The sequence below is a fragment of the Nicotiana tomentosiformis genome, chromosome 12 (assembly GCF_000390325.3).
Source record: "Nicotiana tomentosiformis chromosome 12, ASM39032v3, whole genome shotgun sequence".
NCBI lineage: Eukaryota > Viridiplantae > Streptophyta > Magnoliopsida > Solanales > Solanaceae > Nicotiana > Nicotiana tomentosiformis.
In genome coordinates this window covers 1,138,345-1,163,917 of record NC_090823.1, presented here as the reverse complement: position 1 = coordinate 1,163,917, position 25,573 = coordinate 1,138,345, and the positions used below count along the sequence as shown (strand labels likewise).

Here is a 25,573-nt window from a genome sequence, read left to right as displayed (position 1 = left end):
GAAAATTATTATTAAAAATATTTGATCTTATAATTCCAAAAGTGTAATGGGTGCAATAAGATTGAACCTATAAAATTTATATTTTGGATCTATCTTTTTGTAATGGTGCACCTATTCTCCCAAAATTCTAGATACACCTCCGTTCCCGAGGCTTGAATATAAGAGATCTTAATTGAAAAGAGAGACTATATATTGAATAGGCTGCATCTATACTTTCATTAATTATTCCACTCATATTCTTTAATCGATCTATTGTTGTAAGGATCATATGAATATATGCCGCTATCTAGCAGTTCCCACGTACAAATACGATCACAATGCTCTGGATGCTTTTCAGCATTATAAACCTCAAAGCTAGCTTCAGTATAAGAATTGGAATCAGGACTTGTCTTGTACCAAACTTTGCACCAAAATAAAGTTGTACCCCAAAAATTTGTTCTGAAGGAAAACTTGTACGTGTTACTAGGCGAAACCTGATGTTCTCCTAAATCGTCGTCGCTCGATTTGCAACGGACGGTTGCTGGTACGTGCAATTCGTTTTTCAGTATTACGTCTACGTCTTGCGCCCAGAGGAAATCGCCCTGTACATAAGGTATAAGTTGTGAAGAGGAAATAACAAGGCAAATATAGAACAAGAGTCCCCTGTTATCCATTTGTTGATCTTGTTTTTAAGTTCAATTTTATCTTGTTCTTTGGTAAAACTTCGAGAGGAAAAGCTTATTAAAATATTGGGGTAAGAGTTTTCTTCAGTAAGTTTTTTGTCTCTTGAAATAGTTAATGGACAAGTACATAAATGCAATTGATCAGTTAAATGTATCTGAAGTAAGATCATTCAGCGTACGTTACTTATGTCAGTTTGCTAAAGAGTGAATTACATTTATATCAAGTGCTAGCGAACTTGCAGCCCTTAGCGCGATTACAAAAAATTGGTATAATACATAAACAAGCCCTCAAACTTGGCCTCAGCTGGCAAGTACGTCCTCTAATTTTGGGTGTGCACAAGTATGCACCTCAACTTGTCTTCACTTTGTAAGTTGAACGCTCAAACTTACGAAATAATCATCTAGACACTTACAAAATTTATGTGTTACGTTAGTACCATAACAGCATTTGTGTTTACGTGTTCAATTTTATATAAGTTTAGGTGTCTAACTACTTGTGCGCACCCAAAGTTGGAGGGTATACTTGCCAGCTAAGGCTAAGTTTTAGGGCGAGTTTATATATTATGCCTAAAAAAATCTCATTATATTTTTAGAATAATCTTTTTCTAATATTCAGTCGGTTAAAAAATCAAAATATAGGCTGTGAATAACTAATTTCTGATATTATCGATCGTATGTTAATTTCAGATAGTTCTTGATCCTTGTTCTAATAGTATTACTTTTGGTTCTTCATTTTTTTCCAATTTTTCTCTTCCTTCCAGTTTCCTTTTTCATTGTTTTCATTCCTCTCACTTCTCCTCATCGTAATTTATTCACTAGAAACTAAAATCACTGCTCTAAATATTAGCAAAGTTCTTTTTCCTCCAATAAACAAACCCACATCCTAAAAACATTCCATCATCTCTGTATAAGGTCAAAACCTATTAGTCAGTCGTATGGACTGGTCGAGATAATAATAATTCGATCGAAAGGTATCTGCGTAAGCTTAGGTCGAGGTCCAAAGTGAGGGCGTCATAATTCGAGCTCCAAGACTGATCAAGGACCGGCTCGGTGTCATTATCGGGCACATAACCAAAACAAACCACGAGGCAATGCGAAGGTTACCGGAGACGCACAGACTGACCGACACCCACCCCGAATGTCAAGACTCCGAGTCAGGATCGAGCTCGAGTCGAGGCCGATGGCCCGATCCAATATCGAGTTTGAGTCAGTATCGAGCTCACAGACAAAGGCCGTTGTAACCGCACTAAGGGAGAAAATCTTAGCAGGGATTAGGAAAAAAATAATTCATCATGGGCTCTTCACTATATATTTTTTATTATTGTATACAAAATAGGACCCCTCTATTATAAAGAGGGGGATTATTGTAAGCACATGGCAGATTCATACATTGTAACAAAGATTACTTCTCCCATTGAAACGGGAATCTCTTGATCTTATTTACTTGAGCACACTCTTTCTTCTTGTTTAATAATTTATCTTCAGCTTCTATAGTCAATAATCTGCACATTTTCATTTCTATGTGCGATTTGTGTCAAGTTATATCACATATCCTTAAAATTACTTATAAATCTAATTATATCCGATTTTTCGAGTAAGCAATCTCATAACATCCATGTCTACCACTTATATCTTTTTACCAGGTCCTTCTTTCTTATATGACCAACACAAAAATTTCAAGACAATAATGCTCGAAATTAAAGAGGAAAAAAGTAGAATAATAAAGTATATAGAGAAAAAATTAATATCTCATTTCACACTACAAGAAATTAGATTATCAGTGACGACCTTTTGTGTTGACTCCTTTGATCGCCACTAAAGGTTAGTGTTCCCTGTTTCAATAGCGCATTTGTTACCTTTGCCATAATAGCTAATTGCTCAAAAATACAACGACACCGTATTGTTACCGGGGCCCTCTAGTCGTCGTCGGAGTGCGCAAATGACATCACATTATTTTTGGTAGTTGTAAATTGATATCTCTGCTCCGTCTGAAAAACATGGGAATGGCAGATTTGTTATTCCCAAGACAGCCAGAGGCAATTTTGGCCATAATTCATAGTAAAATAGAATCAATCATATCCATCTTTCTCACTATCTTATACTCTCATTTGTCATTTCATCGAACAGGTAGTAGTCAAAACCCCTACGTAAACTTCTTCTGACAATTATACAAATATAGTGAGAATTTGAAAGGAGAAATCAGAAATGGATGATGTAGCTGATAAAGTAGCTAAATTTCAGGCAACAACTGGACTCGAAGACTCCGATTTATGCACTGAAATTCTCTCCGCACATAATTGGGATCTCGAACTAGCGATCTCAAATTTCACCTCCAGTTCCGCCGAAAATTACCGTTCTGCTTCTGAAGCTACTACTAGCACGATTCCCGAAGAAGTGGAAACCGGACTTGTTGTCGGTGGGCCCCATGGACCGCCGCCAGGACTCGCTTGGAAGATTATTACTCTGCCGTTTTCAATTATTTCCGGTAGTCTAGGGTTAATTTCAGGAGCTGTTGGATTTGGTGTGTGGGCGGCTAGTGGAGTTCTTTCGTATGGATTAAGCATGATCGGGCTGAACTCGGGCCGAAATGGTGAGTCGTCGGCCCGTTTAGTGTCCGTATCTGCAGCAGTATCAGAGGCTATGGATTTTGTTACTAGTTTCGAGAGGGATTTTGGTAGTTTAAAGCCGAATTTTGTAGCTGAGGGTTTTATGGACGCATTGCAAAGGTCTAGGAATGAGTACAAGCTACTGTTTGTTTATTTGCATTCACCGGATCATCAGGATACGCCTGTGTTTTGTGAAAAGACACTTTGTAATGAGGATTTGGTGGCGTTTATTAATGAGAATTTTGTTGCTTGGGGTGGAAGTATTAGAGCTAGTGAAGGTTTTAAGATGAGTAATAGTTTGAAGGCTTCGAGGTTTCCGTTTTGTGCTGTTGTAATGGCTGCGACGAACCAGAGGATCGCTTTGCTTCAGCAGGTATTACAATTTATAGTCATCTAGTCTTGGAAATTTACACAGCAGTTATATTACTATTTTGTTTACTGCAAATTGCTGGTATAGTATACGATGGATTGAACGTTCATTTATGGAGATAATGTCTAGATTGGTTTTTGTGTGTATGTATATTTTGGTCATAATTGTTCGTGTCAGCTTACTAGCACCTCAACTATTCCTTTGGTACATGCATCTTTTCATCAGTATAGGTAATGGGTAAATGTGCTCAAGGCTAAGACAAATAGAAAGAAACCACCTTAATTTTTTTCCTTTGTTAGGAATTGATCCCTTGTCTCCCATGCTTCTAGTTCCAGCTCCATTGGCCAGTAAGCACACCATTTGATGCATGAATTGCTTGTATATTATCAGTTGTTGTCCTAGAGATATTTGGTTGAACTGAATACGATATTAAATAAAGGGTGAAGAGTTTGACTATAGTGGGAAAATATGATTTGTGAATGAAAAGATAGGAATTAGGATGATATATCACTAACTTAAAAGCAATAAGCACAAGCTTGTTCCCTGAACTTGGTGGAGAAAGAAATACTAGAGCTCGTAGCCTCAACAAGCTCTCTCTAGCTTGTTTGCCCCTTTACATAGTTTTTGGACTTTATGGATGACCAATGTTTATTGCTGCGTGAGGTAATGCGTGACAAAATTTGACGTAGCGGTGACTGACATGTTTGATTGGATTTGAGAACTTTATTTCTTGTGACATAATTTGATTGAGGCAAAGATTGCTCTAATTACAACATTGCACAAATGGTTTACCCCCATCAGCTTAAATGGGGAATTCTCCATTAGTATTTTAATTTGCTAACATGTCTTCTTAATAACTAAAGCAGCATAGCAATCTATGACACATGTGGCTTAACATAATTGGCTTATAATTTTATTTTGTCCACAAACAAGGCATATAATCTGTCTTCTCACTCCTTTAAAAATAACTTTTAATCAAACAGACAAAAAGGAAAACCAGAGAACTTTTTGTACTTGAACTATTGGTAGGTTCAAGATGTTAAATTAGGATTATGGAATATTAGTGCAGCTGCTTATCTAATTCCAACAAAGTCTATATGCTATTGTTTTGAACTTTTGTCATATCATTAAAATTGTATCTAGAAGTGACTTATGAATTATGTGTACTCCTTGGGGAGTTCTTCGGGTACATCTGATTGTTGAATGCTTAAGTGGAATTATTTTAGTGATTTAAACATGACGAAGGCCTATGGTTGTTGGTTATAAGGAAAAAAGACATGGTTATTGTCATTTTCCCTCATTTTTTGTTGAAATTGTAATATTTGATGAAATAGAGGAAAACATGGTTGATCCCTGTCGTACTCCTCACCCTTTCCCTACCCAAGCAGTTGAGTGTCTCTATGTTAGTGTGACTTCTGCGGAATGTATGTATCAAGAGAGTAATTTATCTTCTTTTTACTAAAATGGGCTCTAATCACAACACTGCCTTTCTTCATTTTTGAATGAACAATCTTACATTCTTCTTTTGGTTAAGAATGTGTAGTGACTTGAAATTAATTGGTGCTTGTATCAAAGTAAGTTGTATGAACCTAAACAACCTCCTGTCAAAGTAATAGAAGAGTATAGCTGAAATGCTAGAGTATACGCCGTAGATGTAAAGGGTCCAAAAGGTAACGTTACAAGACACATGGCTGCAGAAAGGAATGACATTTAGGGGATAATAGGAGAATGCAACTAATTTTTGATGCTACATATTTTATCAGACTGGTTAAGTATGGACTTATTGTTTGAAGTGGGATGGTCAACTTGGAAAACAATATCGTCCTCCATCGTTCTGTTGGTGCTTTTGCCTTTTTTACCAACAAACTTAACTTTGCAGAAAACATTATTAGGCTTATAGCCCAAAGTGTTAAAAACCAATTGATGCTATATTTGCGACATAAGAGTGCCTCAAAAAAGGGAAAAAAAAAAAAGAAGAGCAACATAGAGCTGTCATACCATAATTGCTACTACTATTTTCTGAAGGAAGCACACTTGTCTCGATGACCTTTTTTGTGTAGAAAAATAAACCTGCTTCATAGATCTTCTTCTTAGTCCAATGACTTGTATACTTATTTTGGTGATCAACGCTCTGTAGGTGGAAGGGCCAAAATCTCCTGAAGAATTGCTTACAGTACTGCAAAGAGTGATCGAGGAAAGTGCCCCTGTGCTTGTCACGGCCAGGGTTGAGGCAGAAGAAAGAAGAAACAATATGCGTTTGAGGGAGGAGCAAGATGCTGCTTATCGCACTGCGCTAGAAGCTGATCAGGTAAGTGCTTTTAGGTTGCGCATATGCCTTTCCCCTCTTCAAGTTATTTTTGCATAGCTGAACTGTTTGCCCTTTGCTAGGCTAGAGAGCGTGAGAGGAAAGAAGAGCAAGAGCGGCTGGAAAGGGAAGCTGCTGAAGCTGAAAGGAAAAGAAAGGAGGAAGAAGAGGCCCAGGAAAGAGCTGCCCGTGAAGCTGCTGAAAGAGAAGCTGCATTAGCTAAAATGCGCCAGGAGAAACTATTGGCATTGGGAACTGAACCTGAGAAGGGTCCTGATGTTACTCAAGTATTCATCTTGCTCTTTATTCTCATATTATAAGTCTGTTTTACTAATTTTCTGACAGGCATGGTTTTTCCTGTAAGATAGAAACTTTAACTGCTCAAGTCTTATTTCGTAATTCTCCTTTCATGACTTACCATAATTTCATTTCATTCATTTGATTGTTCTAGCTCCGAAGAACATATACATGGTGGTAAACCATTGTTTGTAGAGTCTCGTTCAGTTCAGTCTTGAATGATTTCGTTAAGATTTTGAACAGAGAAGATTTAGTGCTAATGGACGCTGTCCGGTAAAGGGACTTATCAGAAAGCATATGGAATCCTGAAAATTATCTTGTACTGGTTAACTGGTTTTTTAAGGTTGTGCACATGTTAAATGCAGATGATTTAGGGGAAACAGAGGGCAATATAAAAACTGCAGAATCTCAAGCTCTAATGCTTTAAATTTTATATGTGATTCTCGGTGACCAGAAAGGTTTTGATATTGGTGTTTCGTAATTCTTGTTTTCTTGGATCATTCAGGTTTTGGTACGGTTTCCTACTGGAGAGCGCAAGGACAGGAGGTTTCATTGTGCAACAACAATACAATCGTTGTATGACTATGTTGATTCTCTGGGATGCCTTGAGGTTGACAATTACAGCCTTGTATCCAACTTCCCCCGCACTGTGTATGGCGCAGAGAAGCTTTCTTTGTCCCTTAAAGATGCTGGATTACATCCTCAGGCCAGCCTTTTTATTGAGTTGAGCTCATGAGAACAGCATGCAGACTGATGGTTTCAATTAGAAGTCTTGTTCTAGAAAATTTCCTTCTCAAATATTTGTACTCAGCCATAGTTAGCAAACATTCATTTGACAATTGTTGCCTATATACGATGCTACTGCTTTCCCTGATAACAGTAGGAAATAAGTGAATTGGATGATACTTTCATTAGGCAAAATCAAATACAAATTGTAAAGAAGCCAGTTTTAGCATTCAGTATTAAAGCAACCTAGCACTTTTGCGGCAAGAAAGGGGAGAGAACAATATATTCTGCTTGTGAATTTCTTCAAGCCTTTATTAACATGGAATAAAGTCATCTCGTCCAATTATCCCTTCATAACATCGGTCCTTACACAAATGTTCTCCAGTTTCTTGCTCAAACTATTTAGTCCAGCAGTTGCTAAGACTAAGTAACAAGTTCTTTTGTGTTTAGACATTATAGAATCAAACAAGCAATAAACCAATGACAATCAGTCATATAATATATGCAAAGGTCCTACACACTTAAAAAAAATAGAAAAAGGACAATAGGATGAGTAGTTATTATATTGTAAACACCTAAAAAATCCAAACCATGAGTTATGTGCAAAAACCAAAGTTTGCCACAAAAATTAGAAAGAAAGTGGCTTCGCCCGGACTCGAACCGGAGACCTTCAGTGTGTTAGACTGACGTGATAACCAACTACACCACGAAAACATGCTCCGTTATTTATTAATATAATATGGATCTTCCAGTTGACTTCTGGAGTAACTTCTTGACCTAGTCTCTCCTAAATTTATTACATGAGCTCTTTAATGATGTGGAAAAATATCATTTTCACTTTGTTATCTTTCTCTTTTGCTTCTCTGATTGAAAGAATGACAAAGATCAGTGCGACAAGTTCAAGTCCCAGTAAAATGTGCAGCATTTTTAGGCTCTTAGGAGGATGCAATTAATTGGTTTTGCGTACATGCTCTTGAACGAGTTATCATAAGCAAAAGTGTTTGCTTTTGAGCTATGAATTGTTGTATTCTCTCTCAGTTACAAGGCTTTGAATTCAGTTTCTTGGTACATGAATAGTTAATTGGAAATGCTAGTCAAATGACAAAAACATCATTTTTGCTGCTACAATTAGATTTTTTAGAACACGAGGCCACAATGTTATTAACGTAAGATTGCACAAGATCTTATAATATTGCGAGCAAATTGACTTTCACAGTGGTTTCGTGGTGTAGTTGGTTATCACGTCAGTCTAACACACTGAAGGTCTCCGGTTCGAGTCCGGGCGAAGCCATTATTTTACACTTATTTTTTTGGCAACTTGTTGGATGTTTTTACCACCATATAGAATAGTATGGCACTCTATACTAAACCAAGTAGAGCAAATATTATAATTTTGTAATATTTACATATTCATGATTTTGGAGATGGAATATTCACACAGAGTGTTCAACATATCCAATATCCAATCCAATCGGACAACAAACAAAAGAAATTTACACAGCAATGAACAATGAATTGACATTTTGAATTGCTGAGAATTGACTTAACAAGATTAACATGTATGAACATCCACAGACTTCACGGTGGACTACCAGTTATCCTTGACAATCTTCGACTTCTCAAGTACAAATTTCCCTTCCTTGTACTTCTGAGTCTCTTCATAAGCTCGTTCATATTTCCAGCCAACAACCTCACGACAGTCGCAGCAATGGACATCAGCAACTGTATGGAGGCCCGTCATTAGCTGCCTATCCTCTTTTGGCCCCACGACTATGTTCATTGCATGAGAAAACAAAAATGCTCGACCATGTCTTCCCTAATGTCAAATTACACAACAATTTATTCATGATAACATCAAAAAGGATAGATTTTGCACTAAAATAAAAAGGGCAGACCGGTGCACAAAACATTCGGCATTCACGCAGGGTCCGGATAAGGGTCGCACCCCAAGGGGTGTGACAGTCAGTCTACCCTAATGCAAGCATTAGTGTCTGCTTCCATTGCTCGAATCCGTGACCTATAGGTCATATTGAAATAGATAAAAATAAAAAAGACCAAGATGCGACATCTTTCTAACTTGTTTCCTTTTCAGCTATGTTGTGCAGACTCTCCAAAATGCTATTGCACCCGTGTTGGATCCGACACGCACCCAGCAACATTTTTTGAAGAGTCCGAGCAACATAGCATTTCAGGTATGTATCTGAACTACAAACACATAAATGCTCAATTCAATAGCAGAGGAGCCACTTGTTTGTATACATAGAAAGATCATTGCTTTGCTATTAGAGATGAGTAGAAATAAGTGTGACAATCCAATTATCCAATTTCATACTATTATCTTTGACACTGTAAACACTAGTGGCAATGGCTAACTACAAAACTAGTACTACACAACATCGCAGAACAACAACAACAACTACGCTTCAATCGCAAACAAAATGGGGTCGGCTAAATGAATACTCACTGAATATGTTTTTCCACTTAAATTCATCTCAGGCCAACAATATACAATCATCATATGCTTAATAAAATATTTGTATTCATATAATTCAAAGCAAAGGGAAAAAATCCCAAAATTCTAACCTGAAAAGCCTTAGAAATGATGTCATCGTGTAGTGCAACTTCATTCTTACAATTGCAGCAACTGTACAGTCTAGGGCCAATAATTTCGGCCATTGATGATCAAAATAAGCACAGTTTTCTCAATAGCTGTGACACTCTTCTGAGATCATCACAGTAATATGTTATTTACCAAGCAGAATACAGTTCCAATATAACCAAATTAACAGCAAATAGCAAAGTGCAAAGCAAAAAAGATTATACCTTTTGATTTTCAAGAGCTAGTACAATATATTATCTCCACAGCCTTTCTTCTTTGACCAAAAAAGTATCTGATATTATCTACAGACGAACAAAAGGCAGTGTAACAGTGTTGATCATAACCATCAAAATCAAGTTTATTAAAAACCAACTAAGCCATGATCAATTAAGTGATGATCTTTTTCTTTCTTTTTTTATGATGATTGGTATCGGAGCCGGGGGCGGAGCTACGTGGGCGTAAGGGGTGTACCCGAAACCCCTTTGCCTGAAAATTACACTATGTATTTAAGGTCAAATTTTTTTCATGTAGATATATTAGATGTTGATATCTTCTTTTCATTATTGTTGTGCTTATGTTTCACTGAGCCGAGGCTCTATTGGAAACAGACTCTCTATCTCCACGAGATGGGCGCAAGATCGCGTACACACTGCTCTTCCCTAGACCCCACTATGTGGATTACATTGGGTTTGTTGTTATTGTTGTTGTTGTTATATAGTAGATGTTGAATTCCCTTTACTTTTTAGCGTGTTTACTTTATAAATTTTTGAATCCTCTTGGTAAAAATTTTGCTTACGCCACTGATTGAAACCATACTATTCCACCAGATACCTACTATTTCCTATCGCAAAGGTCAATTAAGTGATGATCTTTGATAACATACCAAGGGAAAAAAAGGGAAACTTGGGAAAACAAAGCAACAAAGATCCAATTTTTATCTTAGACGGGAAAAGAAAAGAAGAAAAACAGTACAATCCAGTTGAGAAAAAGAAAACCTCATTTGGAAATAGTAGGTGAAAAGTCAAGATGCTACTACCATTCAAAGGGAAAAAAGGAAAATAAATCCAAAGAATTAGAAATATGTAGTTAAGAAAAGTACCTGGTCATAGTGTGGTAAGCAATGGCAGATTGATCAGTTGCTTTTAGATAGAGAATATGTGTGTGTTTTGTGTTTTTGTGTGTGTTGGGGTTGTCTGTACAGTGGGGGGTAAAAGATGTGTCGGAGTTTGGTGAGTTATGACTTATATGATTACAAAAGAAGAAGCATCAGGGTGCACGACGACGTTTCAAATCTATTCTATTCTCCTTTTCTTCTTCTTTATTTTTCACCAATTCTCCTTTTTTTTCTTGTGCCTGTTTTTATTTTGAAAAATATTTTTTTAATATGTGTTATGTGACACTGAATTCAAATTAATCCGTACCTAATACGAATACTATATCCAGTGGCAAAAAAAGAAGACCATTTTAATATGAGCTATATTTTCGATTGAACTCTCAGCACTGCTCTATGCAAACCCGACTAGGTCAGCCTATAATTTCTCCTCTATGATGTTATCTGTTGGTAGTATAATTGTTTTTGGGAGATGCTTGAACATTTATATTACAAGTGACCCTAACAGATTCGTTACTAGTTGCTTTCGAAAGAATTAACATGTAATTACTCCGTAATTGTAAATATTTCTTACACTATGCTTAAACAATTACTAATTGTTTATGTTTGATACCTATTGTGAGCACCTCATTTTTTATTATATTTGAATTTTTATCATTTTCTACTATATAAATATTTTTAGAAATTTAATATATATTTTTTAACTTTGTTACACTTTTTTTTATATATAGGGTAAAAATTAAAAATAATTTAAAAGGTCAATTATTACTATTAATATATTTTTTATCTTTATTTTAAAATAAAATAAATTAAAAAACCGAAAAAAAATTAAATATTTTTTTTAAAATTTTCGGATGGGAATAAAAAATAGGAAAAGTAGAAGTATGGAATTAAAAAGTAAAAGTAAAAGTAGGTAAAAATTATTTTTAAAAAAAGTAAAAGAAAGTGAAAAATTAAAAAAAAATAAAAGTAAAAGAATGTGAAAATTTTAAAAATAAAAAATAAAATAAAGTTGGAATTAAAAAATAAAAGTAAAGGTAGGTGAAATTTTTTAAAAAAAAAAGTAAAAGAAAGTGGAAATTAAAAAAGAAAAGTAAAATAAGTGAAAAATAAAAAAATAAAAAAAAAGTAATAAATGTCTGAATTTAAATATAATAAAAGTAAAAAAAAGTGAAAAATTAAAAAATAAAAGTAAAGCAAAATGGGGAATTTATTTTTTTTTTTAAAGAAAAATGGAAAGTGGAAATTTTTTTAAAAATAAATAATTAACTAATTTAAACAAAATCTTAAAAATATCCGAAATTTTTTCAATAAATATTAGAGAAAATGTGAGGAGAAGGAAGAGAGAAAAAAAGAGAGGAGGGAATTGAGAGATTTATTTTTCTTCTTCTACGCCAAGGGAATTTCTACTCGTGTCATTCTTTCTTTCGAAAAATTCAGCAATTCATCACCCCGTTTAAGACTCAAAAATGCCCCAAATTCAAGCCTAAAAACACTCTTGAAGTATCCTAATAAACGTAACAAGGTTCCGACTTTGTCTCCCCGTCTTCGTTGAGGTCTTCGGCGAGCCAGACACCGGTCAGATTTCCTTTTTTCATTTCATTTGATTTCGTGAGAACTTGTATCGAGGTCCATTTCTTACTTTATCTTTGATTAATATATAAGTTTGGATTTTCTTTATTATGATGGGTATTTGAGTAAAATTTTATGGTTCATACTTACTGATTATTTGAACACGTTTCTTTTCTTATTCATAGTTAGCATAAATTAGTTTGTCATCTTTTGTTGGTTTAAAGCTTTAGCAAGAATATGTTTGTTTCCTTTTAATTCATAAACAATAATAGTTTTTCTGTTCTTGGTTAGTTTTTCTTAAATTTTCTAGCTATTTTTGGTGGATTAGTTTTATAGAATATTTAGTTCCATGAATTAGTAAGGCATGAAACTTTCACTGTCATTATTTATTTAATATAATTTTAGAGAAGTAAAAATTCATGTTAGAGTAAATCAAGGTGAAAAAGGCAGTAATGTATTAAGGAAATTGGGTCATACGAACGTTGATGTGCCATGAAATAATTTTGATGTTAAGGAAGAATGAGCCATGGAATTTTCTGACTTTAAGAATAGAAAGATGGGGCCTTTAGGAATTTTTGGGTCGGATGGTTTAAGTACTATGGCCCATGGTAATAAAATTCATAAGCTAGCTCATATTTGTTCCATAATGAATAATTGCAAATACTTTTCATAACTTAGTAAAGTAATTCACTTTGTAAATAATTTTAGTAATTAAATTCCATACTTCTAGTTCTACACAAATACATTTCATAACTCTTGACTTTACAATAATTTTTAAATTAGTTTAGAAAAAATAATTCATGAACACGGTAGTATATTTCGAGTGCGCTCTAAATTAATCAAAGCATCGTAGTTATGTACACGTTCGCGCGACACAATTATGATTTTCAAAATAATTCAAGGTACGCGTTCGCGCGACTTTGACTGAATAATCTTAATAATAATAAAAGTCTTATCAATTGTGTACACGCATGCGTGACATGATTTTTAATGCGCCAAACAAAATGAGTACACGTACGCGTAACTCGTTTCAAGATAATTCCATAATTACGAATAATCAAGCAATTAAAAGCGGTTTAAGGCAAAAGTGCATAATTTTTCCTAGAACATAAAATATCCAGAATTAGTTAAGCCAGGTATAATTATTAAAGTGACTGTGCTAGAACCACTGAATCTGGGAATGCCTAACACCTTCTCCCGGGTTAACAGAATTCCTTACTCGGTCTTCTGTGTTCGCGGACCATAATTCAGAGTCAAATTTCCTTGATTTGGGATTTAAAATAAATGGTGACGCGGAACACCGTAATTCAATAATTCCGAGTGGAGACTCTTAAAAAAATAAAAATAAAATAATCCCATTTCAATGATGTCACTTAAATTGGGAAAAACTCCCTATCCCTCGGGAAAAATGAGGTGTGACAGCTCTGGCGATTCTGCTGGGGAACGAACCCAGAATCTCTAGTTCAGGGTTCAGGATTCAGAATTCGAGTTTGTAATGTAATCTATACTTGGCTTTCTTTATTGTTGATACTACTGTATTTGTGGGCCTGATGTGCTAATTGTCGCTCATTTACCACTTTGATATTATTTGAACTGTATAAACTGTGTTCTTACGCCTCCCTTTTGAGTCTTCTGAAACTATGGTGCACACGTGCACGTGGCCCACTTTTCCGTTAGAGGTCATACCAAATAGAACGAGGCTGGATCAGCAACTAGGCCGGGCAGACTTTCGTGCTCCCGGTATATTGCCCCCACCTCGGCTCGTGTTGTCTGCTTGGATAAGCCATGTCTAGAACACACCCTTAGATTTTTAAACCTAGAATAACATAGCTTTTCATGCCGGATCCCTAATAGGAACATTTGTTTGCATCACGTGCAATTGACTTTGGGAACTCAACACAGGGGTTGGGTCCGTATAGGACATGTGTACCTGAAACAAAAGACCATCGTGATGCATCCTACGTGCTATTTGTGAATTTATTTGTTTCGGCTTGTATTTTGATCGGATAGGGAAAGAAAATCGAGAGAAAAACCAAGACTGAGGGAGGAGAGAGAAATTTGTCCGGTTATGAAAATTTCGATATTTGGAAAAGTCCCGAAACTCTACCAAAATTTTTGAAAAAATAAGAGTCATTTCAAAATGAGTCAATATCTTTAAAAGCATGTTTTTTAGGTTGTGTCAAAACTGACCGAACTATGCGAGTCTGATTCTCACTGGATGTGAGATACGTAGACAAACCTCATCGGTTCCGACACCAATTTTCAAAAAGAAAAAAATTCATAAATATTTTTCTTTTCCTTAATTACCTCTTTAGAATTCTTTCCTTAGAAAATTCAAAAACAAACTAAATCCAAAAATATTTTCCTTCTTTTTCGAAGACTTTCATTCGGAAAAAAAAAATTCAAATCAAAATCCAAATATTTTCTTCCTTCTTTCAAAAACAAAATTCCAAAAATTCCATAAAAAGAAAAAAAACTCAAAAAAATATATATTTAAAAGTCTTTATAAAAAGAAGAAAAAGAAAAATGGGTCAGTCTATTCCCGATCTTCCTGAACTATGTAATGATCTGATTCATCCGGCGTCATGATACGTAGGCAATCCCCATCGGATTCGATCATAGCCATAAATAAATTGAGCAAAAAAAAGAAAAAGAAAATTGAGTTGAAAAAAAAAGTGACAAAAATAACAGAGAAAAACAAAGAGCGAAAAACAACAAAAAGAGAAAGAAAAAGAAATCGGGATATGAAAAAAAAAATGAAAAGAAAAGAGATACACTGTGGAAAAGGATTAGTTAAAACCACGATGAAACACAGAACCATTCAAACCCATGATAGAAGCATTTAACTGTTTAGGTGCATTGCATCCCAACGTGCGATTTCCTATATGTTAAATGTCTCAAAACTAACAAGGTTGTGTGTGCAAATTAGCCAGGTTCTGTTTTCAAGTGGTTGGTTTTGTTGGTAATCTGGTTTCCCATCCTTCCTTCACAAGATTCAAAGGCAGCGTTCTTATGGCCTCCGAAAGTCATCTACCAATTATCGATCATGAGGATAGCCCATCATCAGCGATTTCACAGCCAGAATCAGTAGCTGCTGAAGAAAATAGGATGTTGCGTCTCCACATGTTGGAAATGTGGGATGCCTGGTCTAAAGATAGGGAACCACCAAGTGCAATACCTGGGTTCCCTGAGTTGATCCCCGGGTCAGGTGAGGCTACCAATGTCCATGTGCCCAACCTATTCATCCCGTGCGGATACCTTCCAATGCCATCTAACGGTCCCGGAATGCCTTATGTGGTTCGTCCCCAGGCGCCGGCTTCAAAGGCACCGCCAACAATGTACTTTGCAGCACCAGTATGCACCACAGCACAACCAACTATACCACGGCCGTATGTTGAGCCTTATGTTGAGCCTCCAACGTTCACTTTTCAGGGTCTACAATTTCAACCAAAAATAACATATGTGACCCCATACTCATTTACTCAACCTCCATAATATGACTTCTTGGTTGGGCAAGAAAAGGTTGTCACGAATCCCGAGCAAGAGAAAATGGCTCGGAAGATGAAGAGACTGGAACAAAGCTTGAAAAACATGCAAGGTCTGAGTGGCCAAAAGAGTGTCTCATACTCCGACCTGTGTATGTTTCCCCATGTCCACTTGCCAGCTCGCTTCAAGATGCCAAAGTTTGAAAAGTACGACGGGCACAGAGACCCGATCGCTCACCTGAAACGATATTGTAACCAGCTGAGGGGCGCTGATGGAAAAGAGGAGCTGTTAGTGGCCTATTTTGGAGAAAGTCTCACTGGAATTGCTTCCGAGGGGTACATCGATCAAGAAATTACTCATTGGCGCATGTTGGACGATTTGGCTCGAGATTTTGTTCGCCAGTTCTAGTATAATATGGACATCGCTCCCGACAGAAACTCTTTGTCCAATTTGAAAAAGAAAACAGCAGAAAGCTTCCGTGAATATGCTGTCAAATGGCGCTAGCAAGCCGCCAGGATAAAGCCTCCAATGGACGAAGCTGAAATGGTTACAGTCTTCCTATAGGCCCAAGAGGCAGATTACTTCCAGAACATGATGTCTGTTATGGGTAGACCATTCGTTGAGGCTATTAAAATTGGGGAGGTGGTCGAAAATAGTTTGAAAATGGGTCGAATCTTGAGTGAAGCTGCTTTTAAGGCCGCATCACAGGCTGTTCAGAATGGTTCATGGGGTTTGATGAACAGAAACGGGAGAGAAGGGGGAGCCATGATGGCTTCTAGCTTGAGGGGGCCCGCATATCATTCAACCAATCATATATACTTCTTAAGGTCCCACAACACTATTATCCCCATCAAGATGCTGCTTATTTCGTGGCACCGCCTCCCTATGCGGTGATGAACGCACGATAATACACGCGGCCACAACATTATACACAAAACCGAGCTCTCATCCCAGAAATGCACATCTTTACCAAGCTCCGTATAATCCCCAATCAAATGTTACCCAATACAATCCTCGCCCAAGTGAGCCCCTCAGAAGGAATCAATTCACCCCTATTGGTGAATCATACTCAAGCTTGGTCCAAAAGCTAGTCAAGCTAGGTCTGCTGCAGCCAGTAGCCATGAACTGGAAATACCCCGAGTCCCCGTCGCACCGGGATGATGCTAGATGTGAATACCACTCTGGAGCAGTGGGACATGATATTGAAGACTGTTGGTCTCTTAAAAGAGCAGTGGAAGACCTCATCAAGGTCCAGGCGATAGTGCTTAGGGATGAAGAGGACCCTATATGAACAATCCTCTGACTACTCATACCTAGGGGCCAGTAATCGGAATGATTTGTGAAGATGAGGAATTTGATCCGGCACTGAAGGCCATTGCATCCATTGCCGAGACAGAAGAAAACCCAAAAAACGGTCGCCAAGCCTGAAAATTTCCCATCATACGGGATTCTCGGTAGCCAGTCTTGTTATCCTTTCTGTGTCCGGATTATCTCAGGGTGTAATCCGGATGTTTTAATTTATTGTATTACTTTCCGATGTAAACCCTTATATCTTTAAAATTCAAAAAAAAATCAAATGAAATTAATATTTCATTGTCTAGGAATGTCTATTTTCTTAATCTTGTCACTTTTCTTATTTTCTTTTCAGTTATGTTAAATGCATATTTCAATAACATGACATGCTTGTAGACTTTATGCCCAGATCCTAAAACGCTATCAGACTTCGAAATAATGAATCAAGAATCAGAATACAATGAAGATAGGTTTAAGGAAATAAAATAAAGAATCGGAACAACTAAAGGAAAATTAGCTCCATATTGGAAAGATCCATACATAGTAACTAGAGTACTGCCAAAAGAGAGCGTTGTACCTGGGAAACATCGAAGGAAATGTCCCTGAAATAACTGTCAATGCAAGTGCTGTCAAAAGGTACTATTATTTGATCCTCTATATACATTAATGTTCTCCGATTGGGATGAAGAAGGCTTTCTTTCTCACTATCCAAATAATATCCACCTTTTGCAAACCCTTTGAGCCGGTTCACTTTCTTTGATTACCCTCTTTGGAACCTAAAAGTGTTATTGAAAAAAAAAAAAAAAAAACAACAACAACAAAGAAAAAAGAAGACAAAAAGAAAATGAAATGAAAAATGAAAAAAAAAAAAAGAGGAAAAAGGAAAGGAAAAAGAAATTGAAAAGAAAAGAAACAGAAGAAAAAGAAAAAGAAAGAAAATCCAAACAATTTCATGTCACTTGAACTACGTTCGACTTGATTCCGAAAGGATACGTAGGCAGTCTCTCTCTGGGGTTCAGTCACACTAAAATAAAAATCCACATTCCCCCAAAAGTGAAAACTGGGGCAGATGTTACAATGGTTCGGCGATAGTTTCGCTTGAAAGGTTCCAAAGTTGTAATTCACTCCAAATTCTTTTTACCTAAATCATTTTCAAGTCCTTCCGATCAATCGAAAAAGATATTCAAAATTGGAGGATACAATCACTTGGATCTTATACAATAAAATGAGAGAAACTAAAATGAGAGAGTCTTATTGCTAAAAACCCTCATGGGCACTGTAAGGCGATGGTGAGTAAAGAACTAAAATAAAAGAGTCTTGTAGTGAAAACTCGCAAAGAGCACTATAAGGCGATGGTAAGAAAATAAATGAGAGAGGTCAGCTAGTGAAAACCCGCAAAGGGCGCCACTGATCGAAAAGAGGATCCTCACAGCCATTGGCATCGACACAGTCCTGGGCAAGGTTTCTCGATTTCGAGGCAAAAATTGTGATAAATTTCTGAGAGTCGAAAGGTTTACACAGATCAGGCATCCAGTCCAAAAGGCATGTCATGTTCATTGAAGTCCGCATGTACTCCAGATAAGTCTTTCTTTCCTTTTCCTGAAAGGGATACCTCTTGTCTAAATTCATTGTCCATTCCATTATTTGTTTTTTTTTTGAATCCCTTTCGGTCTAACTCTATTCCAAAACTAAGGCGAAGAAGGGATGGCAAGACTGATTTACAGGGTTTTTGTTTGATACAAGCTAATACTCAAAAGACACCCAGCCTCGACAGGGGCATCAAGTCAACCCTAAACTAGCTATGGTGACTGATGCTTTGAAATCAAAAACTCTCGAAAGGAGGAAATCAAATTAAAATGCCTATAAGGGAGGAACGAAGTTGAAAAGGTTGAGTCCCACGTGACTAACCGTCTTGGCAAGGTTTGAAAAGCCAAGGATTCCCCAATGCTTTGAAGTTAAAATTAGAAGAAAGAAAGTCAAATGCCCACAAAGTCAAAATAAAGTTGAAAAAGATTAAGTCCCACGTGACTAACCGTCATGGTAGAGTCTTGAAAAGCCAAAAGTTCTCTGAGGACATAAATGAAATTGGTCTTCAGGAAACAATCAGTTGCAGTTGAAAGTATCATCAAAAAAGCCGACCGAGATCAAGTGACTGAAACACTCAAGGCCACAAAACTAACTACCGTTTCAGACAGGCAAATTGTTCTTTGTTTGAAAAAAATAGGAAACATGTGCAATCCAAAAGTGCAAGAAGCAAGTGCAACCAAAAAGAAACTGCGCGGAGACTAAGATAGCTCTGCAGCAGCAACAACTCCAAAAAGGGAAGTCTTCACCAAATTCTTTCCCGCATTTTATTCATTCTCTTAATAAAAAGAAAAGAAAGAAAGTTCCAAATCATGGTAGTATAGGGTCTCCAATCCCTAGCTGTGTTTTCCAACATAGGGTCTCCACTCTCTAGTTGATGTTATTTTAGACATAGGGTCTCCACTCCCTAGTCTCTTTTCCAACATAGGGTCTCCACTCCCTAGTTGATTTTATTTTAGACATAGGGTCTCCACTCCCTAGTCTCATTTCCAACATAGGGTCTCCACTCCCTAATTGATGTTATTTTAGACATAGGGTCTCCACTCCCTAGTCTCTTTTCCAACATAGGGTCCCCACTCCCTAGTTGATTTTATTTTAGACATAGGGTCTTCACTCCCTAGTTGATTTTATTTTAGACATAGGGTTTTCACTCCCTAGTTTATTTTTTCCAACATAGGGTCTCCACTCCCTAGTTAATTTTATTTTAGACATAGAGTCTCCACTCCCTAATATTTTTTTCCAACATAGGGCCTCCACTCCCTAGTTGATATTATTTTAGACATAGGGTCTTCACTCCCTAGTCTTCTTTTCCAACATAGGGCCTCCACTCCCTAGTTGATGTTATTTTAGACATAGGGTCTTCACTCCGTAGTATTTTTTTCAATATAGGGTCTCAACCGGGTACACCACTCCCTAGTTGATGTGAATATCGGGTACATCACTCCCTGGTCTCCTTATCGGTATAGGGTACACCAATCCCTAGTTGTGTTTTTCCAACATAGGGTACACCACTCCCTAGTTAATTTTATCTTAAACACAGGGTACACCACACCCTGATATCATTGCCAATATAGGATATATCATTCCCTGGCCATATTTCCCAACATAAGGTACACCAATCCTTAGTTGAGATATTTTTTTTGACAATAAAAGAATACAAAAAAAATCAGCATGATCTTTTCGGGGTACACGAAATTTTTCTAGTGCAAACTGGAGCAGAAAAATTTTATTCGTTTGTTTATTTTGGTATCTGAGTAGGTTTTACCTCGAGGCACAGGGTTCGAGATGACCAAAAGATGAAGTCTCAATTCAAAATAAAATAAAATAAAATAAAAGTGAATCCAAAATGCAAAAAGTAGTTGAAAGATGTGGAATGCTCAAGACATGACTGAATCCACGAGCATTGAAGTCCCGTTTTAATTAGAAGAAGCTATAGAACAATGAACTAGCACCTACAGCTAGCGAGCATCAAGGTTTAGATCAGAGTCTGCATGAAGAACCAGTCAAGACTCAAGATCAAGTTTAAGAAGATTCATAGATAGTAATTTTGTAACTCATAGTTGATAAGCTTGTTTAGTTTCTTTTTTATTTTGATATAATAACATGACCACGGACCGGAGCCTCGACGGAATATCACTCGACTCCTCAACTCATCATTCTACCATTCTCCTTGAACTACACGCGATCTGATTTCCTTATGACCCGAGATATGTAGGTTGTCCAAAACCAAGACTCGGTTAAACCCTATCTTTTATTTCTTTTCCGTTTGAATAATGGTTTGGTAAAATATTAGTCACATGGCTCACCTAGTCTTTGCCTGAAAATTTTTCATATTTTCAAGCAAAGAGGGGCAGATGTGAGCACCTAATTGTTTTACTATATTTGAATTTTTATCACCTTCTACTATCTAAATATTTTTAGAAATTTAATATATATTTTTTAGCTTTGTTACACTTTTTTTTATATATAGGGTTAAAATTTAAAATAATTTCAAAGGTCAATTATTACTATTAATATTATTTTTATTTTTATTTTTTTAATCTTTATTTTAAAATAAAAAAAATTAAAAATAAAAAAAATTAAATATTTTTTTTTAAAATTTCGGATGGGAATAAAAAAATAGAAAAAGTAGAAGTATGGAATTAAAAAGTAAAAGTAAAAGTAGGTAAAAATTATTTTAAATAAAAAAGTAAAAGAAAGTGGAAAATTAAAAAAAATAAAAGTAAAAGAATGTATAAATTTAAAAAATTAAAAGTAAAATAAATTTGGAATTAAAAAATAAAAGTAAAGGAAGGTGAACATTTTTTTTTAAAAAAGTAAAAGGAAGTGAAAATTAAAAAAAGAAAAGTATAAAAAGTGGAAAATTAAAAAAGAAAAGTATAAAAAGTGGAAAATTAAAAAATAAAAGTAAAGGAAAGTTGGGAATTTATATTTTTTTTAAAAGAAGAAAAATGGGAAGAGGGAATTATTTTTTAAAAAAATAAATAAATAATTAAATAATAAAAACAAATCTGAAAAAATTCCGAAACTTTTTCTATAAATAGTAGAGAAAATGTGAGGAGAAGGAATAGAGAAAAAAAGAGAGGAGGGAATTGAGAGAATTTTTTTTCTTCTTCTACGCTAAGGGAATTTCTACTCGTGTCATTCTTTCTTTCTCTTTCTTTCGAAAAATCCAGCAATTCATCACCCCGTTTAAGACTAGAAAATTCCCTAAATTCAAGCATAAAAACATCCTTGAAGTATCCTAATAAACGTAACAAGGTTCCGACTTTGTCTCTCCGTCTTCATTGAGATCTCCGGCGAGCCAGACTCCGGTCAGATTTTCTTTCTTCATTTCATTTGATTTCGTGAGAAGCTGTATCAAGGTCCATTTCTTACTTTATCTTTGATTAATATATAGGTTTGGATTTATTTTATTATGATGGGTATTTGAGTAAAATTTTATGGTTCATACTTACTGATTATTTGAGCATGTTTCTTTTCCTGTTCATACTTAGCATAAATTAGTTTGTCATCTTTTGTTGGTTTAAAGCTTTAGCAAGAATATGTTTGTTTCCTTTTTTAATCCATAAACAATAATAGTTTTCCTGTTCTTGGTTAGTTTTTCTTAAATTTTTTAGCTATTTTTGGTGGATTAGTTTTATAGAATATTTAGTTCCATGAATTAGTAAGGCATGAAACTTTCACTGTTATTATTTATTTAATACAATTTTAGAGAAGTAAAAATTCATGTTAGAGTAAATCAAGGTGCAAAAGGCAGTAATGTATTAAGGAAATTGGGCCATACGAACGTTAATGTGCCATGAAATAATTTTGATGTTAAGGAAGAATGAGCCATGGAATTTTCTGACTTTAAGAATAGAAAGATGGGGCCTTTAGGAATTTTTGGGTCGGATGGTTTAAGTACTATGGCCCATGGTAATAAAATTCATAAGCTAGCTCATATTTGTTCCATAATGAATAATTGCAAATACTTTTCATAACTTAGTAAAGTAATTCATTTTGTAAATAATTTTAGTAATTAAATTCCATACTTCTAGTTCTACACAAATACATTTCATAACTCTTGACTTTACAACAATTTTTAAATTAGTTTAGGAAAAATAATTCATGAACACGGTAGTATATTTCAAGTGCGCTCTAAATTAATCAAATCATCATAGTTATGTACACGTTCGCGCAACAAAATTATGATTTCCAAAATAATTCAATGTACGCGTTCGCGCGACTTTGACTGAATAATCTTAATTATAATAAAAGTGTTATCAATTGTGTACACGCATGCGTGACATGATTTTTAATGCGCCAAACAAAATGAGTACACGTACGCGCAACTCGTTTCAAGATAATTTCATAATTACGAATAATCAAGCAATTAAAAGCGGTTTAAGGCAAAAATGCATAATTTTTTCTAGAACATAAAATATCTAGAATTAATTAAGCCAGGTATAATTATTAAAGCGACTGTGCTAGAACCACTGAATCCGGAAATGCCTAACACCTTCTCTCGGGTTAACAGAATTCCTTACTCGATCTTCTGTGTTCGCGGACCATAATTCAGAGTCAAATTTCTTTGATTTGGAATTTAAAATAAATGGTAATGCGGAACACCCTAATTCAATAAATCCGAGTGAAGACTCTTAAAAAATAAAAATAAAATAATCTCATTTCAATAATATCACTTAAATTAGAAAAAACTCCCTATCCCTCGGACAAAAGAAAGTGACACCTATCAAATCATTTGGCCGTTTGTCTCATTGTAGCTTAAAGTTTCTCTTCCTATATTGACCATTCTCCTCAGTGTCTTTGACCATTCTCCTCAGTGTCTTACGCCTAGGGAAAAAGAAAAAAGGAAAACGGACACCCCAGTGTACGTAACATCTTGCGTTCACGCAAGATTTCGATGAAGGGCCGCATCTTTAAAGGGTGTGATATATGAAGCCTACACTAATCCAAGTATTAATGGCTATCCTTTTTTACTTTTGAATCCAATATTCACTTCGAAAAGAGAACGTCCATGGTGTTTAACATTTCGATAATTCAAGTAGTAATAGCAAGTAATAATACATTAGATTAGAAACAAGATATAAATGGATAAGGTACAACAAAAATATCAAACTCCAAGATAACAAATTTCCTTGTTTAACACTCTTCCCTTTCAATGGAACATTCTGTTAACATTGCAGTATTGTAGCTGGTGGTGGCAACAGTAAGATGGGATAGCAGAGCACACACAAATCTCAGTTCTCATACATTTTTTCTAGAGCTACCACAGAAGCTGACAGATTAAGAAAGAAGCAACTTTTCATGCCAAGACTAATAGCCACAATGCCATACCCAAGATTCCCAAACAAAAACAGTAGAACTAGAGCATATAGCAAGTAAATCAATTATAAGTTCTGAAACAAGCAAAGAAAATTTGCTGCGGAAAAAATAAAAACAAGCAGTCAACCATAGTACTCATGCTTAGTTAGGAAAAAAAAACTCTATCTGTGTTTAAAGACTTTAAAAGCTCATTGTGCTAAATCCCGGATTGATAGTCATAATGCTCTGAAAGAATCAATGAAATATCAGTTGAACAGGAAAAACGAAAGCAATCAGAAAACCTGAGCTAATTCCAATACTTTAACACAACATCAAGTAAAAGCAGAAGATAAATGTTCTAAAATCTACTATAAAATGTTAGAGCAAAGTTAAAAGTTTTTATTCACTCCAATACTTCCCTTCACCATCTTTACCATCCATTTTAACATTTATCATCTTCAGATCTTCTTTCTTTTTCTCTTGATTCTTTTCCGATCGAGATGTATACACCATAGTAGGAGAAAGCACTTCGAGCGAGTTCATGCTATGTGGATGAGGCAGCAAGTTGAATATGAGGGCTTGCAGTTAAATCTCAGGATGCTTGCAGCTCAACTATATTAATCTCCTCAAGCCATAACGCCTGAACTAAATTCTTGGAGAAAAAAGAATTTTCTTCTTGATCCCGCTTACTAGATTTCTCGTTTACCTGCTAGCGCGGCTACGCAGTGCAAGGGAAGGAGCCTAAATCGACCCCCTTCTTTTTTTCTTTGAAAAAAGGGGTGCTTTATCTAAACTAGGCAGGAAAACTTGGCTAACTTCCCTACTCTGATAGCATTTCTGAACGGCAGGTACCCACAACCGCCGTATTCACAGCCTCCACAACAGTTGTTCTTAAGTACTATAAATGAATATTATTTTGTAAGGAACTATTAAAAAGAAGCGAACTTTCATGCAAGACTGATGGCCATACCCAAAAGAAGTAGAATTAGAGTAGCTAGTAGTTAAAACAATTACAACAATTACAAATACAAAAATGATCAACTAAAAAGAAAAAAGAAACAATCAACCAACTCTTGCTCAGACGGAGAAAAAGCTCTATTGCATAAGTAACTAAAATTCTAAACTTGAGCTAACCCCAGATTGACCGCCATAGTGCCATACCCAAGATTCCCCAAGAAAGAAGGAACAAAACCAGCTAGCAAGCATACCAACTACAAGTTCTGAAAAAATCAATGAAGAATCTGCTAAAATGGGTTTTTTCTTTAAAGGCAACTTAAGTCTTGCTTAGCCGGTTAGAAAAAAAGCTCCAGTCCTGTTTCTATAGACCATGATAGCTTGTATTAGGTTGAGCTAATCCCATTACTTAAAATGCAGCATCAAGAAAAAGTAGAAGATAAATGTTCAAAAATCTACCTCGAAATGTAATAGAAAATTCAAGTTTTTATTCACTCCAATACTTCTCCTCACAAGTACTATAACAATCAACCAAAAATCAGCTAAAAAGAAAAAAAGAAATAATCAACCGAAGTCTTGCTCAGCCCGAAAAATGCTCGATTGCATAAGTAACACAAATTCTAAACTTGAGCTATTCCAATTACTCAAAATCAAGAAAAAAACAAACATAAAATCTTCCAAAATCTACCACAAAAACTAACAAA

General features: G+C 35.6%; 2 protein-coding genes and 2 non-coding genes across 5 annotated transcripts; 2 read left to right on the top strand and 2 right to left on the bottom strand.

Moving 5' to 3' along the window:
* The first annotated feature begins 2,653 nt into the window (after positions 1-2,653).
* Positions 2,654-7,199, top strand: LOC104116053 (plant UBX domain-containing protein 10-like). The gene is made up of 4 exons (XM_009626827.4): positions 2,654-3,641; positions 5,776-5,946; positions 6,027-6,230; positions 6,746-7,199. The coding sequence occupies exons 1-4, from the start codon at positions 2,868-2,870 to the stop codon at positions 6,974-6,976; spliced, it is 1,380 nt and encodes a 459-aa protein (XP_009625122.1). The 5' UTR covers positions 2,654-2,867; the 3' UTR covers positions 6,977-7,199.
* A 407-nt stretch (positions 7,200-7,606) lies between these two features.
* TRNAV-AAC (transfer RNA valine (anticodon AAC)) lies at positions 7,607-7,680 on the bottom strand. The gene has a single exon. It is a non-coding gene; the product is annotated as a tRNA-Val (tRNA).
* A 503-nt stretch (positions 7,681-8,183) lies between these two features.
* TRNAV-AAC (transfer RNA valine (anticodon AAC)) lies at positions 8,184-8,257 on the top strand. The gene has a single exon. It is a non-coding gene; the product is annotated as a tRNA-Val (tRNA).
* A 74-nt stretch (positions 8,258-8,331) lies between these two features.
* Positions 8,332-10,822, bottom strand: LOC104116054 (protein yippee-like At4g27745). Of its 2 annotated transcripts, none has more exons than XM_009626828.4 (4): positions 10,665-10,822; positions 9,790-9,867; positions 9,550-9,688; positions 8,332-8,782 (listed from the first exon to the last, which is right to left on the bottom strand). In XM_009626828.4, the coding sequence occupies exons 3-4, from the start codon at positions 9,640-9,642 to the stop codon at positions 8,555-8,557; spliced, it is 321 nt and encodes a 106-aa protein (XP_009625123.1). In that variant the 5' UTR covers positions 9,643-9,688; positions 9,790-9,867; positions 10,665-10,822; the 3' UTR covers positions 8,332-8,554. The 2 variants fall into 2 exon arrangements, with proteins under 2 accessions (XP_009625123.1, XP_018633147.1); XM_018777631.3 differs by having other exon boundaries at positions 9,550-9,685.
* Between the last annotated feature and the right edge of the window lie 14,751 nt (positions 10,823-25,573).